A 16239-nucleotide genomic window follows, 5' to 3' on the forward strand; every position below is an offset into this window, starting at 1 on the left:
TCACATGGGATAGCCTTCATTTCTAATAACAAGAATAGACTGTCGTGTCGAGTTTCATATGAAAGTCCTCTTTTTCTGGCCATTTTGAGAGTATAATCGAACCCACAAATGTGATGCTCCAGATACTCAACTAGCTCAAAGGAAGGGCAGTTTTATAGATTATCTAACCAGCAAACCCGTTTTCAGCTGTGCTAACGTAATTGCACAAGGGTTTAAGGTTTTTCTAATCATCCATTAGCTTTCTAACGCGATTAGCAAACACAATGTACCAACACTGGAGTGATGGTTGCTGGAAATGGGCCTCTATACACCTATGTAGATATTACATTAAAAACCAAACGTTTGCAGTTAGAATAGTCATTTACCACATTAACAATGTATAGAGTGTATTTCTGATTAATTTAATGTTACCTTCATTGGGAAAAAACAACTTTCTTTTTAAAAAAATAAATACATTTCAAGTGACCCAAAAAAAAAACGTTGTCCAACAACTTACCGGGCTGCACTGTACTACTTTGAATCTTAACTGAACCATTCAGACAAGGAGCGATGCGAGTCCGTTAGGCTTCAGTCGATCACAAGGTAAACAAGCCCTCATTTACACATGATACCAGACGTCTCACACGAGTGTTCTTTTTCTTCATCGGTCCAGGAGGAGAACCAGAGAGGCTCACTGAGGGGCGGGGAGGAGTTGGAGGAGGACGACGAACCCCATGTCCCCATGATCACACGGCTCCGGAGGCGAGAGAGGGAGGGCGAGGAGGAGGAGCAGAGGGTGACTGAAACACACAGCAGCTCTGACGGGGAGAAGGGAGACCTCCCCAATCCATCGCAGTGGAGTGTGGAGCAAGTCTACTCCTACATCAACTCTCTACGAGGTAATGTCACTGAAACAACAGACAAATGACCACATTAGGTTGGAAACCCTATTCCTAACTTACCAATGATGTTCGGTCGAATCCTTCCTCAGCACAATCCATGCTGTTCTTCATACTAGCTGTGGCTAGTTAGCCACAAACAAATTACATTTTGTCATTAGCTGATGCTTTTTATCCAAGGCGACTTACAAGTTCTGTACAACAGGTCAGCAGGAAGGGTACAACTCTTACAGCTGAGTAACAATGTTCATCGAACAGTGCTGAAACTTGGGTGCTGCAGTGTTGAGTGCATAGTAGTAGAGAGTAGAGACATATTTAGTATAGTAGGAAGAGTGCATGATAGTAGGGGTGGACGGTATAAACAGTATTAATTTGCTCTACGGTATGGATTTTGACTATACCGTGTAACCGGTAGAGTAGCTCTAAAATAGCAATGACGTCATGTAACCACAGCGCGACTATTTCAATCGCATTTGCCCCTAAAAATAGATAGAATTAGTCATAGATAATAGATATGTGCAAACTGGAAAAAGTTATTTAGGAGGCTTCGCGCAGTGGGCGTGTCAACACGCAATTGTCATTTCATAATAAACGCATATCACAGCAGCGCACAGCAAGTTTCAATTTCAGTTCCTGGTATTTTTAACCAGTGGAGAAAGGTAAGAGATGTCCCTATCGTTTTTCTTATATGAATTATTCTACGTTAATAAAACATACCTGGTGATCAACTACAGTTTGCTGTAAACATTATGATATGCATGTAGTGTTATGATAACGACGGCTGCAGCGGGAGGACGGCGGCAGCAGTGGATTTGCGAATAGCATGCAGCTGCAGAGCCGCAGAGCCAGCGGCGCTTTCAGGTCAGGTCCGCTCAACAGCGCCCCCCCACCCAACGGCTGAAAGCTGTGACCAGACCTGAAAGCGCCGCTGGCTCTGCGGCTCTGCAGCTACATATGCTTCTAGCAAAATCCAGCATCCAGCCCGGCTGTTTGCAATGGGAGCAGCACGGACTCGGGACTTATTTTATTTGGAATATAATGACTTTATACGCAAAAGTAGCCTAGTTTTAAGTTAAAATATTATAAATCTACATGCCTTGAGGATGTCATTCTTTATATAGCCTGCCTATCAGGCAAAAAAAATTATTCTAACGGAAACACTGATACCGTGATATATACCGTTACCGTCTATGCTTCAAATTATACCGTGATATAAATTTTAGACCATACAGTCCACCCCTACATGATAGTATAAGACGGTAAGAAGGTTAGTGTTTTTTTTTGGTCAAACCAATGCAAGGTCAATGGAGTTGAGCTCCAGAGTGCACACAAAGGAGATTTCAGTCAGCATGTACAGACTTTGCATTGGCTAGTGGCTAACTAGCCAACTGTATGAGGAGAAATTACTCTATATCAATCAACATCGGTAAATAAGAAACATGGCTATATGGTTAAAAATAAATGCAGACCTATCCCTTTAAGTAAATACAATATGGTGAGATGAAGTTGTGACAACATACATCAGAATACAGTAATAAGCTTTCTTTCATAAATGCATTGCTACAGTGCACAGACATAAGGGACCCTGGATCAACTTCTAGACCCAGAATTACAAATTTAGCCAGATAACAGAAATTATTGTAAATTATTAACTTTGTACTGTTCAAAATGAGAAGAATTTGGTTGGTATGAGTGTGAGGCATCCATATGAAAAAAGTTCACTTTAATTTGACAAATAACTGAAAAAGTATTCTCTCTCTCTCTCTCTCCAGGGTGTGAGCAGGTAGCGGAGGAGTTCCGCTCCCAGGAGATCGATGGACAGGCTTTGCTCTTACTCACAGAGGACCACCTTGTCAGCACCATGAGCCTCAAACTGGGGCCCGCCCTCATACTCTGTGCCTACATCAACTCTCTGAAGGAGTCATAGGCTGTTCTACATTCCTACTGGACTGTGCTTGTGCCAATCATAAGCTGTTCTACATTCCTACTGGACTGTGCGTTGTGCCAATCATAGGCTCTTCTACATTCCTACTGGACTGTGCGTTGTGCCAATCATAGGCTCTTCTACATTCCTACTGGACTGTGCGTTGTGCCAATCATAAGCTGTTCTACATTCCTACTGGACTGTGCTTGTGCCAATCTGGACCAGGACAAAATACTTGATTGTCTAATTTGTGACTTTTTTGGGGGAACCTCTCTTTACCTTGTAGAAGACGAGCACTCTTTATGAGGACGACAACACTGTTGGTTTCACATGGACCAAACTCATGATTAAACAGACTACATTTTCACTAAGACTGCTGTCCAGAATGTTGCACACATACGTTGATTGGTTTATATATTTTATATTGTAAAAAACAAAGCCTGCAAAGTGAACTAAGCATTACAAGTAAGTAGAAGGAAGACTATTTTGAGTGCAGAGTTTTATACTGACATTTGACAGCAAGCAAATTGTTATCATGATCCGTCAATTCTTTTTTTATTTATTACGTCCATAATTAATAAACAAATAACCATCATCATAATGTCATGTTTTGGAATAGCCTTCATGTAGAGTCAGAGTGATAGAATTCCACATTTAGAATGTGCCGATACTGGTCAAGAAATACCATACTGGCTTGTTAGATCAGGTACTCTATTTTGAATGATTCTCTATTTTGAATGATTCTCCCATGAAGCCCCCCCCCCCCCCCCCCCACATTTAAATTTAAGTCCAAAATAGCCAAATTCTTGGCCCTACCATTTTGAAGTGCCTGAACAATGGCAATAATAATACAGAACAGTAATAAGCATAATGATCATCACCACAATCATGATAAAAGTAAAAATAGTGTAACTTCAAATAGTAAATAAATCGTGTACTTACTCAATTTGTCAAAATCTCTTCTTTCTCTGCAATAAAACACAAATCCAACATCAATATTCTGGAACACAGGGTTCATTTAACATCTAGGAGACTCAATGAGCTGAATAGGACACACCCTAAATAAGACCTACAATCAACATCACTCAGCAGAAGAGAGGTCCACTCAGAACGAACTTACCTTTTGCTTATAGGCGGACCTTTCAGGTACTTTTCCTCTGCCTTTTTTATAGACAACGCGTCCACTCCAGCTATGGCGTAGATAACGGCCTGCAAGACAACGAGCAACTCTCACCACACTGACGAGAGTAATGACGGCATGTACTGTAAGCAACGGTTCTCTCTCCATCGGTCGTTAACCCTTTCACTGTCGCACTACCAAAACGGTTAACCCTTTCACTGCCACACAACAGCCGGTTAACCCTTTCACTGTCACACGACAGAAGGTTAACCCTTTACTATCACACAACCGACTGCGATTTCAATTAAAAAAAATACGTCGGTTAACCCTTTCACTGTCACACGACAGAAGGTTAACCCTTTACTATCACACAACCAACGGCGATTTCAATAAAAAAATAAATAAAATACGTTTATTAAAAAACCATAGAGTTCACCTCGGGCAGCAGCACCTCCAGGACGAAGCGGATGTGGTCCACCGTGGCCAGGGAGGGCGCGGTGGCGGGCGCCGTGTTGTACAGCCCCTGCAGGTAGTAGTAGACCTGGTCCAGCTGGCCGTTGTCCTCCAGGTACACGTTCACCATCCTGCGGCTGGCCTGGAGGAAGGAGCGCAGCCACCTGGACTGCTGCTGACCGCTGATCACAGCCTGAGAGAGAGAGAGACAGAGACAAGAATAGAGCGAGAGGAAAGGAGGGAGAAGAAGATCCCTATAACTGAGGACAGTTTGTGAATATAGTAACTAGAGACAGCACTGCCCTACAGCTAGTCTGAAGGACAAGGTCTTTAGTAAAAAGCACGGTCTAAAGCGAGGAGTCGTTCTCAACCTGGGAGGCTAGTAGGTAGGAGGCAAAAGATGCATACCTTCATAACCTATTATGATTTCTTACGATTGATGCTAGGGCTGCATGATTCTTGCTAAAATGTGAATCATGATTTTTCTCTCTTAAGAATTGAGATCACGATTCTCTCACGATTCTAATTTTTTGTCATCATTTAAAAAAGTTAAGTAAAAAGTTAAAAAAAATATTTTCGAAGTAATTATTTTTTATAGTCATAATTTAGAAATGAGATTGCATAGGTCTATGAATCGTTTTTTTATTTTTTATTAATCGTGCATCCCTTTACTTCCGCCAATCATGGGATGTCTAACCACATCAAACACGTGCAACAGTGGCTCAGGAGGTAGAGCAGTCATCTGGTAATCAGAAGGTTTGATTCTGGCTCCTCCCGGCAGCGCGTCAAAGTGTCCTTGAGCAAGACACTTATTTTATTTTACCAGGTAGTCGCTTGAGATCAAATATCTCTTTTTCGAGCAAGACCTGGCCAAAAGCACTTTGGATAAAAACGCTATATAAAATGCAGTTCATTTACCATTTGTTTTAGTGTGGCACCATGCATTTCTAAGAGCTACCACTAGAGGGCATGTGTCATATCACAAATGTATTCTTTGCAACAGTCTGTGCAGAGTCCATGCCAGCATGTGCAAATAGCTAGGGATGTGTCAATAACAATGAGATCAGATATCAGGCTGCTACCAGGCTCAAAACTGAATATCCATGATTTCCCCAACACCAATGATCCAACAGTAAATACGATCTGTGCATCATATCACAAATCAAAGCAATGTTCCTCTGCATTTCTGGCCCACAGATAGATGCTTCTCAAATTGTGAAAACTGGATTAGATAATCATTTCTGTCCAGTGACCGTCTATGTGGAACACGTGTTCTATGTGGAGCACTATATAGTATTGGGTAGCAGTCGAGAGCATCCGTGTCGTTCATACCAGGAGGTGAGTCTCCACCATGCGCCGCCTGACGATGTGCTGCACCAGCTTCTCGTTGAAGCGCGTGCGGACGGCGTGCGTGCGGTCGGGCAGACACTTGATTGGGCTAAACTTCGTGACGCGCTCCCTCTCCTGGAGCTCAAGCTGGTCCTCCATCATCAGCTTGCAGGGGAAGGCGTGCTCCTCGGAGGTGCCCCGGGGGTACATCCTCCTCACGGGATAGCCTGGAGGAGAGGAGGTGGAGAGAGTATAAGGTGTGATGGTCGTCAGGAGGAGCTCTCGGGGAGGTTGGGAAAATAACGATACTGGTTAGAATTCTACTATTTTGAACTTACTGATGTCGTCGGCAAAGTATTGGATGAAGGAGCCGGTGAACGAGCCGCATCCTGCAAAGTTGATACAAAACACCAATATGTTACTCCAAGCTTTCCTCAACCTAATTTTCAACGGTCCGCCACAATAATCAGCCACGTCCACCATGAGCATGTTATCCAAACTGACACTACATCCTCCTCACGGGATAGCCTGGAGGAGAGGAGGTGGAGAGAGTATACTTGGTCCCCAAGTTGTCAAGCTCATAGCCTCAGCCAAAGCCTCCACCTGCTCACTTGACCCCATGCCTACCACCCTGGTCAAGATCTGCCTCCCTGCTCTCTGCCCCACCATGGTCAACATCATCAACTCCTCATTTGAATCTGGTCTCGTCCCCCCCTGCTTCAAAACAGCCTCCGTCACCCCCATCATTAAGAAACCCGGCCTCGACCCAGACGAGCTAAACAACTTCCGTCCGATCTCCAACCTTCCTTTCCTTAGCAAAATCTTGGAAAGAGCAGTGGCCGCCCAACTCCAACAATACATGTCCAACCATGAGCTCTATGAGCCTTTTCAATCCGGCTTCAGAACTCAACACAGCACAGAGACCGCCCTCATCAAAATTACCAACGACCTCCTCCTTGCAGCTGACTCTGGCCACATAAGCATCCTCATCCTCCTTGACCTTTCTGCAGCATTCGACACAGTCTCCCACTCCATCCTCCTCAACCGCCTATCCAACAACCTCGGCATCACTGGCTCAGCACTCTCCTGGTTTCAATCCTACCTCACCACCCGGACACAGTTCATCACCATCGGCGACTCCAGTTCCACCCCGGCCCCAGTCAACCAAGGCGTCCCACAAGGCTCCGTACTTGGCCCAATCCTATTCACCATCTACATGCTCCCCCTTGGTCAGATCATCCGCCGCCACGGCCTCAACTTCCACTCCTATGCCGACGACACTCAACTCTACCTCTCCACCAAACCATCCACCCATCTCCCCCCACACTCCCTTATCAACTGCCTGCACGAAATAAAAACCTGGATGTCATCAAATTTCCTCAAGCTCAACAACAATAAAACCGAGCTCATGGTTGTGGCACCCAAGGCCCTGCTCCGGAAGGTTGGGGATCTCACCCTCAACATTGACGGCTGCTCCATCTCCCCATCCCCTAAGGTCCGCAACCTGGGCGTTATCCTGGACTCCACCCTTTCCTATCAATCCCATGTAAATTCCCTCACCAAATCCGCCTTCTTTCACCTCCGAAACATTTCCAGACTCCGACCATCACTTTCCGACACCACAGCTGAGACCCTCATCCACGCCTTCGTCACCTCCCGCCTGGACTACTGCAACGGGGTCCTGTCCGGGGTCCCAAGCAAAACCCTGGACAGGCTCCAGTATGTTCAAAATTCAGCTGCCAGGGTTCTAACCCGCACCAAACCCTGGCAGCACATCACCCCCATCCTCATCCAGCTCCACTGGCTCCCCATCAAATCCCGCATCACCTACAAAACCCTCCTGCTCACCTACAAATCCCTTCACGCCCTGGCACCTCAGTACCTCACTGACCTCCTCCACCCCTACACTCAGTCACGGTCCCTGCGATCCACGGACACTGGTCAGCTCTCCATCCCCCGAACCAGACTGCGGACGTTCGGGGACAGAGCTTTCAGTGTGGCAGCTCCCACCCTCTGGAACTCCCTCCCCGCAGAACTCCGCACCACCCCAACTCTGGACTCATTTAAAAAACTGCTCAAAACCCACCTCTTCAACCTGGCCTTCAACCCCTAACTTTCTCACTTTATATGTATGTGTTGTGTCTGTCCACTATGTTTGTTGACTTGTTATCTCCCCCCTCCCCCCCCCCTTATGTAAAGCGACCTTGGGTCCTTTGAAAGGCGCTATATAAAACGAAGTATTATTATTATTATTATTAATAACACCATTTGCTCTGAACAGGGTAAATCTGCATTTTGCCATGATGCCCCTCTAGCTCAGCCAACAGCCCTTAAAAAAGGTTCAGATTCTCCCCAACCTTTTGTCAATCAAGTTGTACATGTTTTCATTTAATAATGCTCAGTTTGAGTTTAAATAAAGGTTTGAAATTAAATGAAACTATAGGTTGTATAATACAGCATAATATCCCATATATATATATACACACCCATGAATTAATTAAAAATTAAATAATGGTGTATGGAGTCCCTCTGTAGGAAGGCAGTGCTCACCAATACGGATCCTGTAGTCTGCTATGAGCTCCAGACACCAGCTGATGGCAGCGTTATACTTCAATTTGGCTTCACTCTGCAACATGACAAACACGTCCATGAGTACAGTATGGAAGAGTAGTGTATACTTAAAGAAGCAATCTTTTTTTTTTGTTTCTTACCACTAACTGATCTGCGTCTTCACAGTTGAAAGGCTTCAATGTTTTTAAAGCCACAGTCAAGCTTCAACAAAACATAGGAAAGAGGTCGTTAGTAGTCGTTATTACATGGCGTTTTCACATTCGCCGAAATGCTTGCTTGTGATTGGTCAATAGCGCTCGTCAGAGGTCCGATATTACTCGATAACGGACCTCTGTGGAACAATAATGACCGCTGTGCGCAGCTGTTCGCAATCAAGGCCACTGACACACTGCATCAGTGCAGCCAATCAGACACACCTGCTGGCTGCACTGACAGCAGAGTGTCTGACGATGACGGTGTGTGTGTGCGCGCTGGACTGCTTCGCAGAATAATGTGGTGTGTATATGTGTGTGCACTGTAGAGTTGTCCCCGAAGCCTGTTTTTGGGGTTCTATATATCCAATAGACGAGCGCCCTTTTCGATCGTGTGACATTGTTCAGAAAGTTTGGTGCACTTGACAAATTGCAGTGTGAAAGCAAACCGAACCAAATGAAGAATGCAAAAATGTTGCAACTTCACCCCCCCCGAATCGCACAGAGTCCACCAAACTATATGTGAAAGCGACCTAAGGCTGTACTAGATTGAGATTTATGTTGTTTTATGATGGTGGCTTCCTTTGAGGAGGAACACAGTACATGGCTCCAAGTCTGAGTGAACAAGATCATTGGTGTGGGCATAAAAAGATGAGGGGGAGGAGCAGTTCACCAACTTCCAATATAGAGGGTGACCTACAGCAGCCCCTCGTCTCACATGTGACAAGGTGCAGGTGATTCATTTAACTAAAGACAAGGAGAGAGAAACAAAGCTTGCATACCCGTTTCTGCTCTGGTTGGAGAGCAGGTCTTCCATGAACAGAATGCTGGCTTTCTTCTGCTTGCGGTTCACACGTTTGACCTGCAGAGCGCCACAGTAACATATTTAAAGGAATAGTTCACACGTTTGACCTGCAGAGCGCCACAGTAACATATTTAAAGGAATAGTTCACACGTTTGACCTGCAGAGCGCCACAGTAACATATTTGAAGGAATAGTTCACACGTTTGACCTGCAGAGCACCACAGTAACATATTTAAAGGAATAGTTCACACGTTTGACCTGCAGAGCACCACAGTAACATATTTAAAGGAATAGTTCACACGTTTGACCTGCAGAGCACCACAGTAACATATTTAAAGGAATAGTTCACACTTTCGACCTGCAGAGCGCCACAGTAACATATTTAAAGGAATAGTTCACACTTTCGACCTGCAGAGCGCCACAGTAACATATTTAAAGGAATAGTTCACATGTTTCACCTGCAGAGAACCACAGTAACATATTTAAAGGAATAGTTCACACATTTCACCTGCAGAGCGCCACAGTAACATATTTAAAGGAATAGTTCACACGTTTGACCTGCAGAGCACCACAGTAACATATTTAAAGGAATAGTTCACACGTTTGACCTGCAGAGCACCACAGTAACATATTTAAAGGAATAGTTCACACTTTTGACCTGCAGAGCGCCACAGTAACATATTTAAAGGAATAGTTCACACTTTCGACCTGCAGAGCGCCACAGTAACATATTTAAAGGAATAGTTCACACTTTCGACCTGCAGAGCGCCACAGTAACATATTTAAAGGAATAGTTCACATGTTTCACCTGCAGAGAACCACAGTAACATATTTAAAGGAATAGTTCACACATTTCACCTGCAGAGCGCCACAGTAACATATTTAAAGGAATAGTTCACACTTTCGACCTGCAGAGCGCCACAGTAACATATTTAAAGGAATAGTTCACATGTTTCACCTGCAGAGCACCACAGTAACATATTTAAAGGAATAGTTCACACATTTCACCTGCAGAGCGCCACAGTAACATATTTAAAGGAATAGTTCACACTTTCAACCTGCAGAGCACCACAGTAACATATTTAAAGGAATAGTTCACACTTTCAACCTGCAGAGCGCCACAGTAACAATTGTATTTCCTACTCACCAGTGATGTTGTCCACAGATAAAGAGTCCTTTCTCAGCACGATCCATGATGTTCTTCATACTAGACACTCGCAGCTCAACTTAGCTAGCCACTAAACTAATGCAGTCAATGGGGGGAAACTCCAGTAAGCTGACCAAAACTAACTGAAATGTGGTTTGTGTGCAGTGGAGCAGGTTTCATTTAGTTTCAGTCAACTTGTACAGACAGGAGCCTGTCACCATTGACTTTGCATTAGTTTGTGGCTAACCAATATACCCATCTATCGATATCTGTCCAAATATACCTGCATATAATTATTCTATATAACTACTTATACACCTGCATATAACTCTATATGATAGCATGTACAATAATTCTGTATATATTTATTCTTACTATATCCACATCTGTCTGTACATACCTGCATATAATCATTTTTGTATGATACTATATCTGTAGTTATACATATCCCACAAAATACAACAACTCTGTACATACATCTGATTAGCACCATGATTACTCAGTAGTCCTAATTAATATCCAGTTTAATCACCTGTACATTGTATATTGCTATTTCACTTTACTGTTTTGCACTTTGGTTAGATGCCAAACTTATTTGAATTGTACTGTAGTGTTGTGCTGTATGATGACAATACAATTGAATCTAATCTAAGCTAAACGGAGCTGCACGTATCCAGTATGAAAAACGGCATGGATTGTGCTTTGAAAGGATTTGATTAGATAAAAAAAAAAGTATCTTTAATTCGAACATGTAAATACAAACTAGGGATGTCCGATATTATCGGCCTACCGATATTATCGGCCGATATCTGCATTAAAATGTGATATCGGAAAATATTGGTATTTCTTTTTTACATAATAACCTTTATTTACCCAGGCAAGCAAGTAAGAACAAATTCTGATTTTATTTATTGTCAAAAGTATGCATACTGTTGTGTTAATTCCACAACAAGAGATATGTAATGTTAATAATTACCTGAAATTATTCCGTTTTTTGGGGGGGGTAAACCCTGCATATATCGGTATCGGTTGATATCGGTATCGGAAATTAAGAGTTGGACAATATCGGTATAGGTAAAAAAGCCAATATCGAGCATCCCTAATACAAACAATATAAAACAAAAACAAATCATTGATCTCTAGCAATGAAATGGAAAAAAGATTATAATAAAACAAAACAAAAAAAGAGAACATAAGGATTGGACAAAGGATTCTTACCAATCGACAAAGTCCTTGGTAAGTAGGAAATAGTCAGAGATGTATGTGTAAGTTACAGTATGAGACACACACTCAGTCAACATGTATGTGTAAGTTACAGTATGAGACCGACACGCTCAGTCAACATGTATGTGTAAGTTACAGTATGAGACCGACACACTCAGTCAACATGTTTGTGTAAGTTACAGTATGAGACCGACACTCAGTCAACCAAAATATCTCCACTTACCACTGCAGGCCAAAAGGGATACATTCTAAACTTGCACCAGACACACATCCCTTCTGTAATGGAGGGCGGCTCTGAAAGACCTAAAAGAAATAAGAAATACATTCTCAAATATAACTCTCAAATCTGCAGGTTTCAACAAGTTAATTAAAAGATACCTTTTAAGACCTTTTTAATCAAATAAAAACCTAAGACACTGAACTAGCGGCTGGATCTAATAACACCGTTGATTGTCAGTGAGTTGCTTCTGGTCAACGTGCAAAAAACTGATTCTTTTTTCATCCGTACATTTCCGTTTTGAATATAAATATAGTTTGGGTGCTTCCGAGTTAGTGGAATCCACTTATCAGGTTGTCATTTTTCACCTGATTATCGAATCTTCCTGAAATCAACGCTAGATTATCATTATTATGTCTCCTCGTGCATACATGAAATGGTCCCCGGAGCGCGGCGCTCCCCCCCCCCCCCCCCTCCTGCACCCAACGGTAAACAGCCACACACAGTCAGCTTCAATCGCGGGAGAGAAAAATATCAGATAAACGCAAGATTGGATATATAGAGTCCTTACCTGGTCTCTGATGTAATGCAAAAAATCCAATTATCTGATCACCATTCCAGTTATCCACAGCGATATACATTATACATACGTTTAAGCAGCAAAATCCTGTATTAGCTACTACAGACAGACCAACAGATCAATGCAATTTTTTAACAAAGTGCAGCAATTTTAGGAATAATATATATATAGTAGGGCTGTCTTAAATACTTCGAAGCTTCTTTATTTTTTTTGCCTCCAATCTTGCGCCTCCATTCCAATTAAACGAAAGTAAGCGGCGCCTCAACTCCACCTCTCTACAACAAGCACATGGAGATTATCTGTTGAAAACAACAAGGACATGTGCAGCAGACATGTCGACGAAGAAATCATCAGACGTGTGGTTACACTTTAAAATATGCAAAGACAATGCCCAAAAAGCAGAGTGCCAGATATGCCAGAAGAAAATGGCATATCACAACTCTACAACAACTTTGTCAAATCACCTAAAAAACGTAAGTATCGTTGTACACGACGGCGACGCCACACAAAAGATTAATAAGGCTATGCCTATGCTGCTATGACTAATGTGTTACCAAGTTGGCTAATTTAATTGTAATCATCTGCTTTTGTAGGTGCATTGTCTGATATAATTATAAATTATAAATTAAATATAATATAATTGTTTGCTTGATAGACGAAGGTTGCAACATAATTATGTAATGTCATTAGGGATGGGTACCGAATTCGGTACTTTTGAGGCACCGAACCGAAACACGTCGGTACTACCGAGTATCGAATCAAGTGAGAAACCAAAAGAAAAATTAAAAAAAAAAAATTATTTTTTTCCTTTTTTCTTTTCATGTCAACGTTCACACGCACAATATATGCTTACCTAGGATTTGACTTGATTCAACAACAAAGCAGTCGGAGGAGCAATGACAAGCCGAAAACTGTCGAAATTGTAGTTATTTGAAGTTTGGATTTTTTTTTTACGACTGAGGTAGGTAAATTAAATTTCTTGAGACTAAAGTACCGAAAAAAGGTACCGTTGGGTACCGGTATCGATTCACAGGTACCGGTATCGGTTCAAATGTGAAAGGTACCCATCCCTAAATGTCATGTCGTTGGCTGTGAGAGCAGCCCCACTGCACCCAGGCAGCGCAGCCGAGTGAAACCTTGTTGGCTGCGTCACAGTCACGAAAGGGGCTACTTAATTAATTAATCCAATCCACTTTATTTATAGAGCACATTTAAAAACAACAAAGTTTACCAAAGTGCTGTACAAGTGCCACAACATAAGATAAAAAAAATATTATAATTTAAAAAAAATATATATATATCTAAGCTTCGAATTAAAATCTAAGCTTGGCCCTGAAGCTTCGATTGCCAAAAAAAGCTTTGAAGGTCAGCCCTAATATATAGCGCAAAGGACCTTTTGTAAACTCAAACACTTGAGGTAAAAGTAAAACGCAGTACTTTCAACAACAGTTGACCATTGAAAAAATAAAAATCTTGATTGATCTCAATTTCTCTTATTTAATTTTTTTTATGAACAAACCAGACTAAGAAAAAAGTCATTAGCGATTTATTATACTTTATACTTATAGCACATGCATGAGTCTGGTCTCCTTTGAAAGGTAAAATTTCTTTTTTTTTTTACTTTTATTTATAGCATTTTCAGCTTTTTCTGGCCACGCAGGGCCGATAGAGGGAGAACGGGAGGAGAGGCAGGGAAGACATGCTGCAAATGGTCGCCGGGACTGGGAAATTAACCCGACCGCTTCGCGACTCAGCGCTCTATGTGGTGTGCTACTGGAGCGCCCGAAAGGTAACATTCTTACACAATAAAGAAAAATCATCATGCGATTAAATGCATAATTTTTTTTTACTTTTAATTCTTTCTGTAGTTAATTAATCTAAATGAATGCGATAAAGTCCCAGCCCTAGTATTAAAACATTCTGCGCCAGGGACTAGTCTGGGCCCGTGGTAGCTAGGCCAAGCATTAAAACATAGGACTTCGTCACCTTGTTTGCAGGGCTATATTATATTCTATATTATAGCTATGGATACAATACTATGGCCCATTTGACATCAAATATCGATCGTTCAATATGTGAAAAAGAATAAATGTGTCCATCCATACGTGTTATACCGTGGTAAATATAAGTATAGTTATAGCGTGGTCTGGGGTAATTCCCGAAAGGCTGAGTAATAGCCGTATGCGTGTATTCTACTAAAAGCGTTACCATTTCTTGCCTGGACTAGCTACTATTCTCAAATAAAAAATGTTGATGCTTTGATCACCAATGGAATACGTTGTGGACTAACGTTACACACATACGCTCAGATCGCAATGAAGACATGCTTGGATCAACGCAAGATTGATATCATATAGCCCTTACCTTGACTAGGATGTACCCAGTGATGCCACAGATGACTTGTAAAAAATTATCTGATTACTGATTACTCCTTTAAAAAGTAATCTAGTTACTTTACTGATTACTTGATTATCAAAGTAACTTAGTTACTTTCAAAGTAACTGTGTTACGAAGTGGTCGTCGTCCCCCCTGCTGCTGCCACAACATAAGAATGAGAATAGTTTTGTTGCTCTCTCTCTACCAAATCCATTCTGAGACAACGTACTCAGTGCGTACTCCACTCTGCAAGTCGCACATAACATCTCTCACTCTCTCTCAAGTAGCCAAATTACACTATAAAATGAACTGGATAGTTGATTTAACTTCATGCTGAAGCCATTCTAAAATCATGTGGCTGTGTGCCTGCGTGCACGAGCACACGTCCCATCTCCGGTCTAGCTGTCTGTACCCGTGGCTCTCTTATCAGCATTATGAGATAGTAACTAAATAGTAATGCACAGCCACTTAGAAAAGTAACTGTAATCAGATTACTGGCTTGTAAAAAGTAAGTAAATTAGATTACTATTTACTGAAAAAGTAATCAGATTAGAGTAACTAGTTACTTAGTAACTAGTTACTGGCATCACTGGATGTACCACAAAAATAATATTCCAATTATCTGATCGCCATTCCAAGTATTGATGTCCATCGTGTCGCAAACATAATCCACCACACAACATGCATCGGGAGCATTTGATTCTTCTCAATCCGCTCGTCTTGCCCGGAGGAAAATAGCCGACCCGGACCCATATAGTCGACGCAGAGCCCAAGACACAAGGTTTCAAAGGGTGCTCGATACCGCCACCTGGTAGGATGCGGCCGGTATTGCACTTTTGTGATCTCAGACTCATTCCCTATGATAACATTAGGGCCCTCATTTATCAATGGTGCGTACGCACAGATATGTGCGTAAACCGTGCGTACGATCATTTCTAAGCAAAGTGTGGGACTTATCAACTTGAACGTGTGCTTGAGATTGTGTGAATGTGCGTATATCTACGCACGGCTCAAACCGTGCGTACATGGCGCCCAGCGGTAGAATAATAAGACTGCACCACGAGAATAACCCACAGAAACCAAGCAAATCCACGTCTATTCTGTACAGGCTAATTTGCATTCAGTTAACTTGAGTATTTCTCACCTTTGTCCATCTGTATTAGGAAACTGGGTAGTTCCTCATCTTCCTCATCCCCTCCTTCCTGTGTGGTGAGGGAGGTCAGGTCATCCTGGCGGCTGAGATCAATCGACAGGTCTGATGACAGTGAGGTCTCGTCTATATGTAGCCTGCCTGGAAGACACAGACACAGATAGATACAGTGCAACACAGACAAGTGGAACTAGCAACACTAGGAAAATATGAAGGAAATCACCATCAATTAAAAAATTGTTTAGTTTATAATATTTTTTCTTTTTAATAAATAA

The 16239-nt window shown here is 42.2% G+C and overlaps 1 protein-coding gene across 1 annotated transcript in view; it reads right to left on the reverse strand.

Annotated features, from left to right (window-relative positions):
* Nucleotides 1-732: 732 nt before the first annotated feature.
* The window catches only part of LOC311239294 (uncharacterized protein), a gene marked incomplete at its 5' end in the record, with an annotated part of 36297 nt that continues 20790 nt past the window's right edge, over nt 733-16239 (reverse strand). Inside the window, 11 exons of the mRNA XM_084327601.1 lie at nt 733-887; nt 3745-3770; nt 3923-4011; nt 4359-4568; nt 5708-5931; nt 6043-6093; nt 8255-8330; nt 8416-8476; nt 9249-9328; nt 11865-11944; nt 15959-16105. Of these exons, the coding sequence (XP_084183727.1) occupies nt 859-887; nt 3745-3770; nt 3923-4011; nt 4359-4568; nt 5708-5931; nt 6043-6093; nt 8255-8330; nt 8416-8476; nt 9249-9328; nt 11865-11944; nt 15959-16105 (1073 nt within the window). The 3' untranslated portion in view covers nt 733-858. The remainder of the gene's footprint in view (nt 888-3744; nt 3771-3922; nt 4012-4358; nt 4569-5707; nt 5932-6042; nt 6094-8254; nt 8331-8415; nt 8477-9248; nt 9329-11864; nt 11945-15958; nt 16106-16239) is intronic.

Source organism: Notolepis coatsorum (genome assembly GCF_963971535.1).
Source record: "Notolepis coatsorum genome assembly, chromosome: 13".
Taxonomy (NCBI): Eukaryota; Metazoa; Chordata; class Actinopteri; order Aulopiformes; family Paralepididae; genus Notolepis; species Notolepis coatsorum.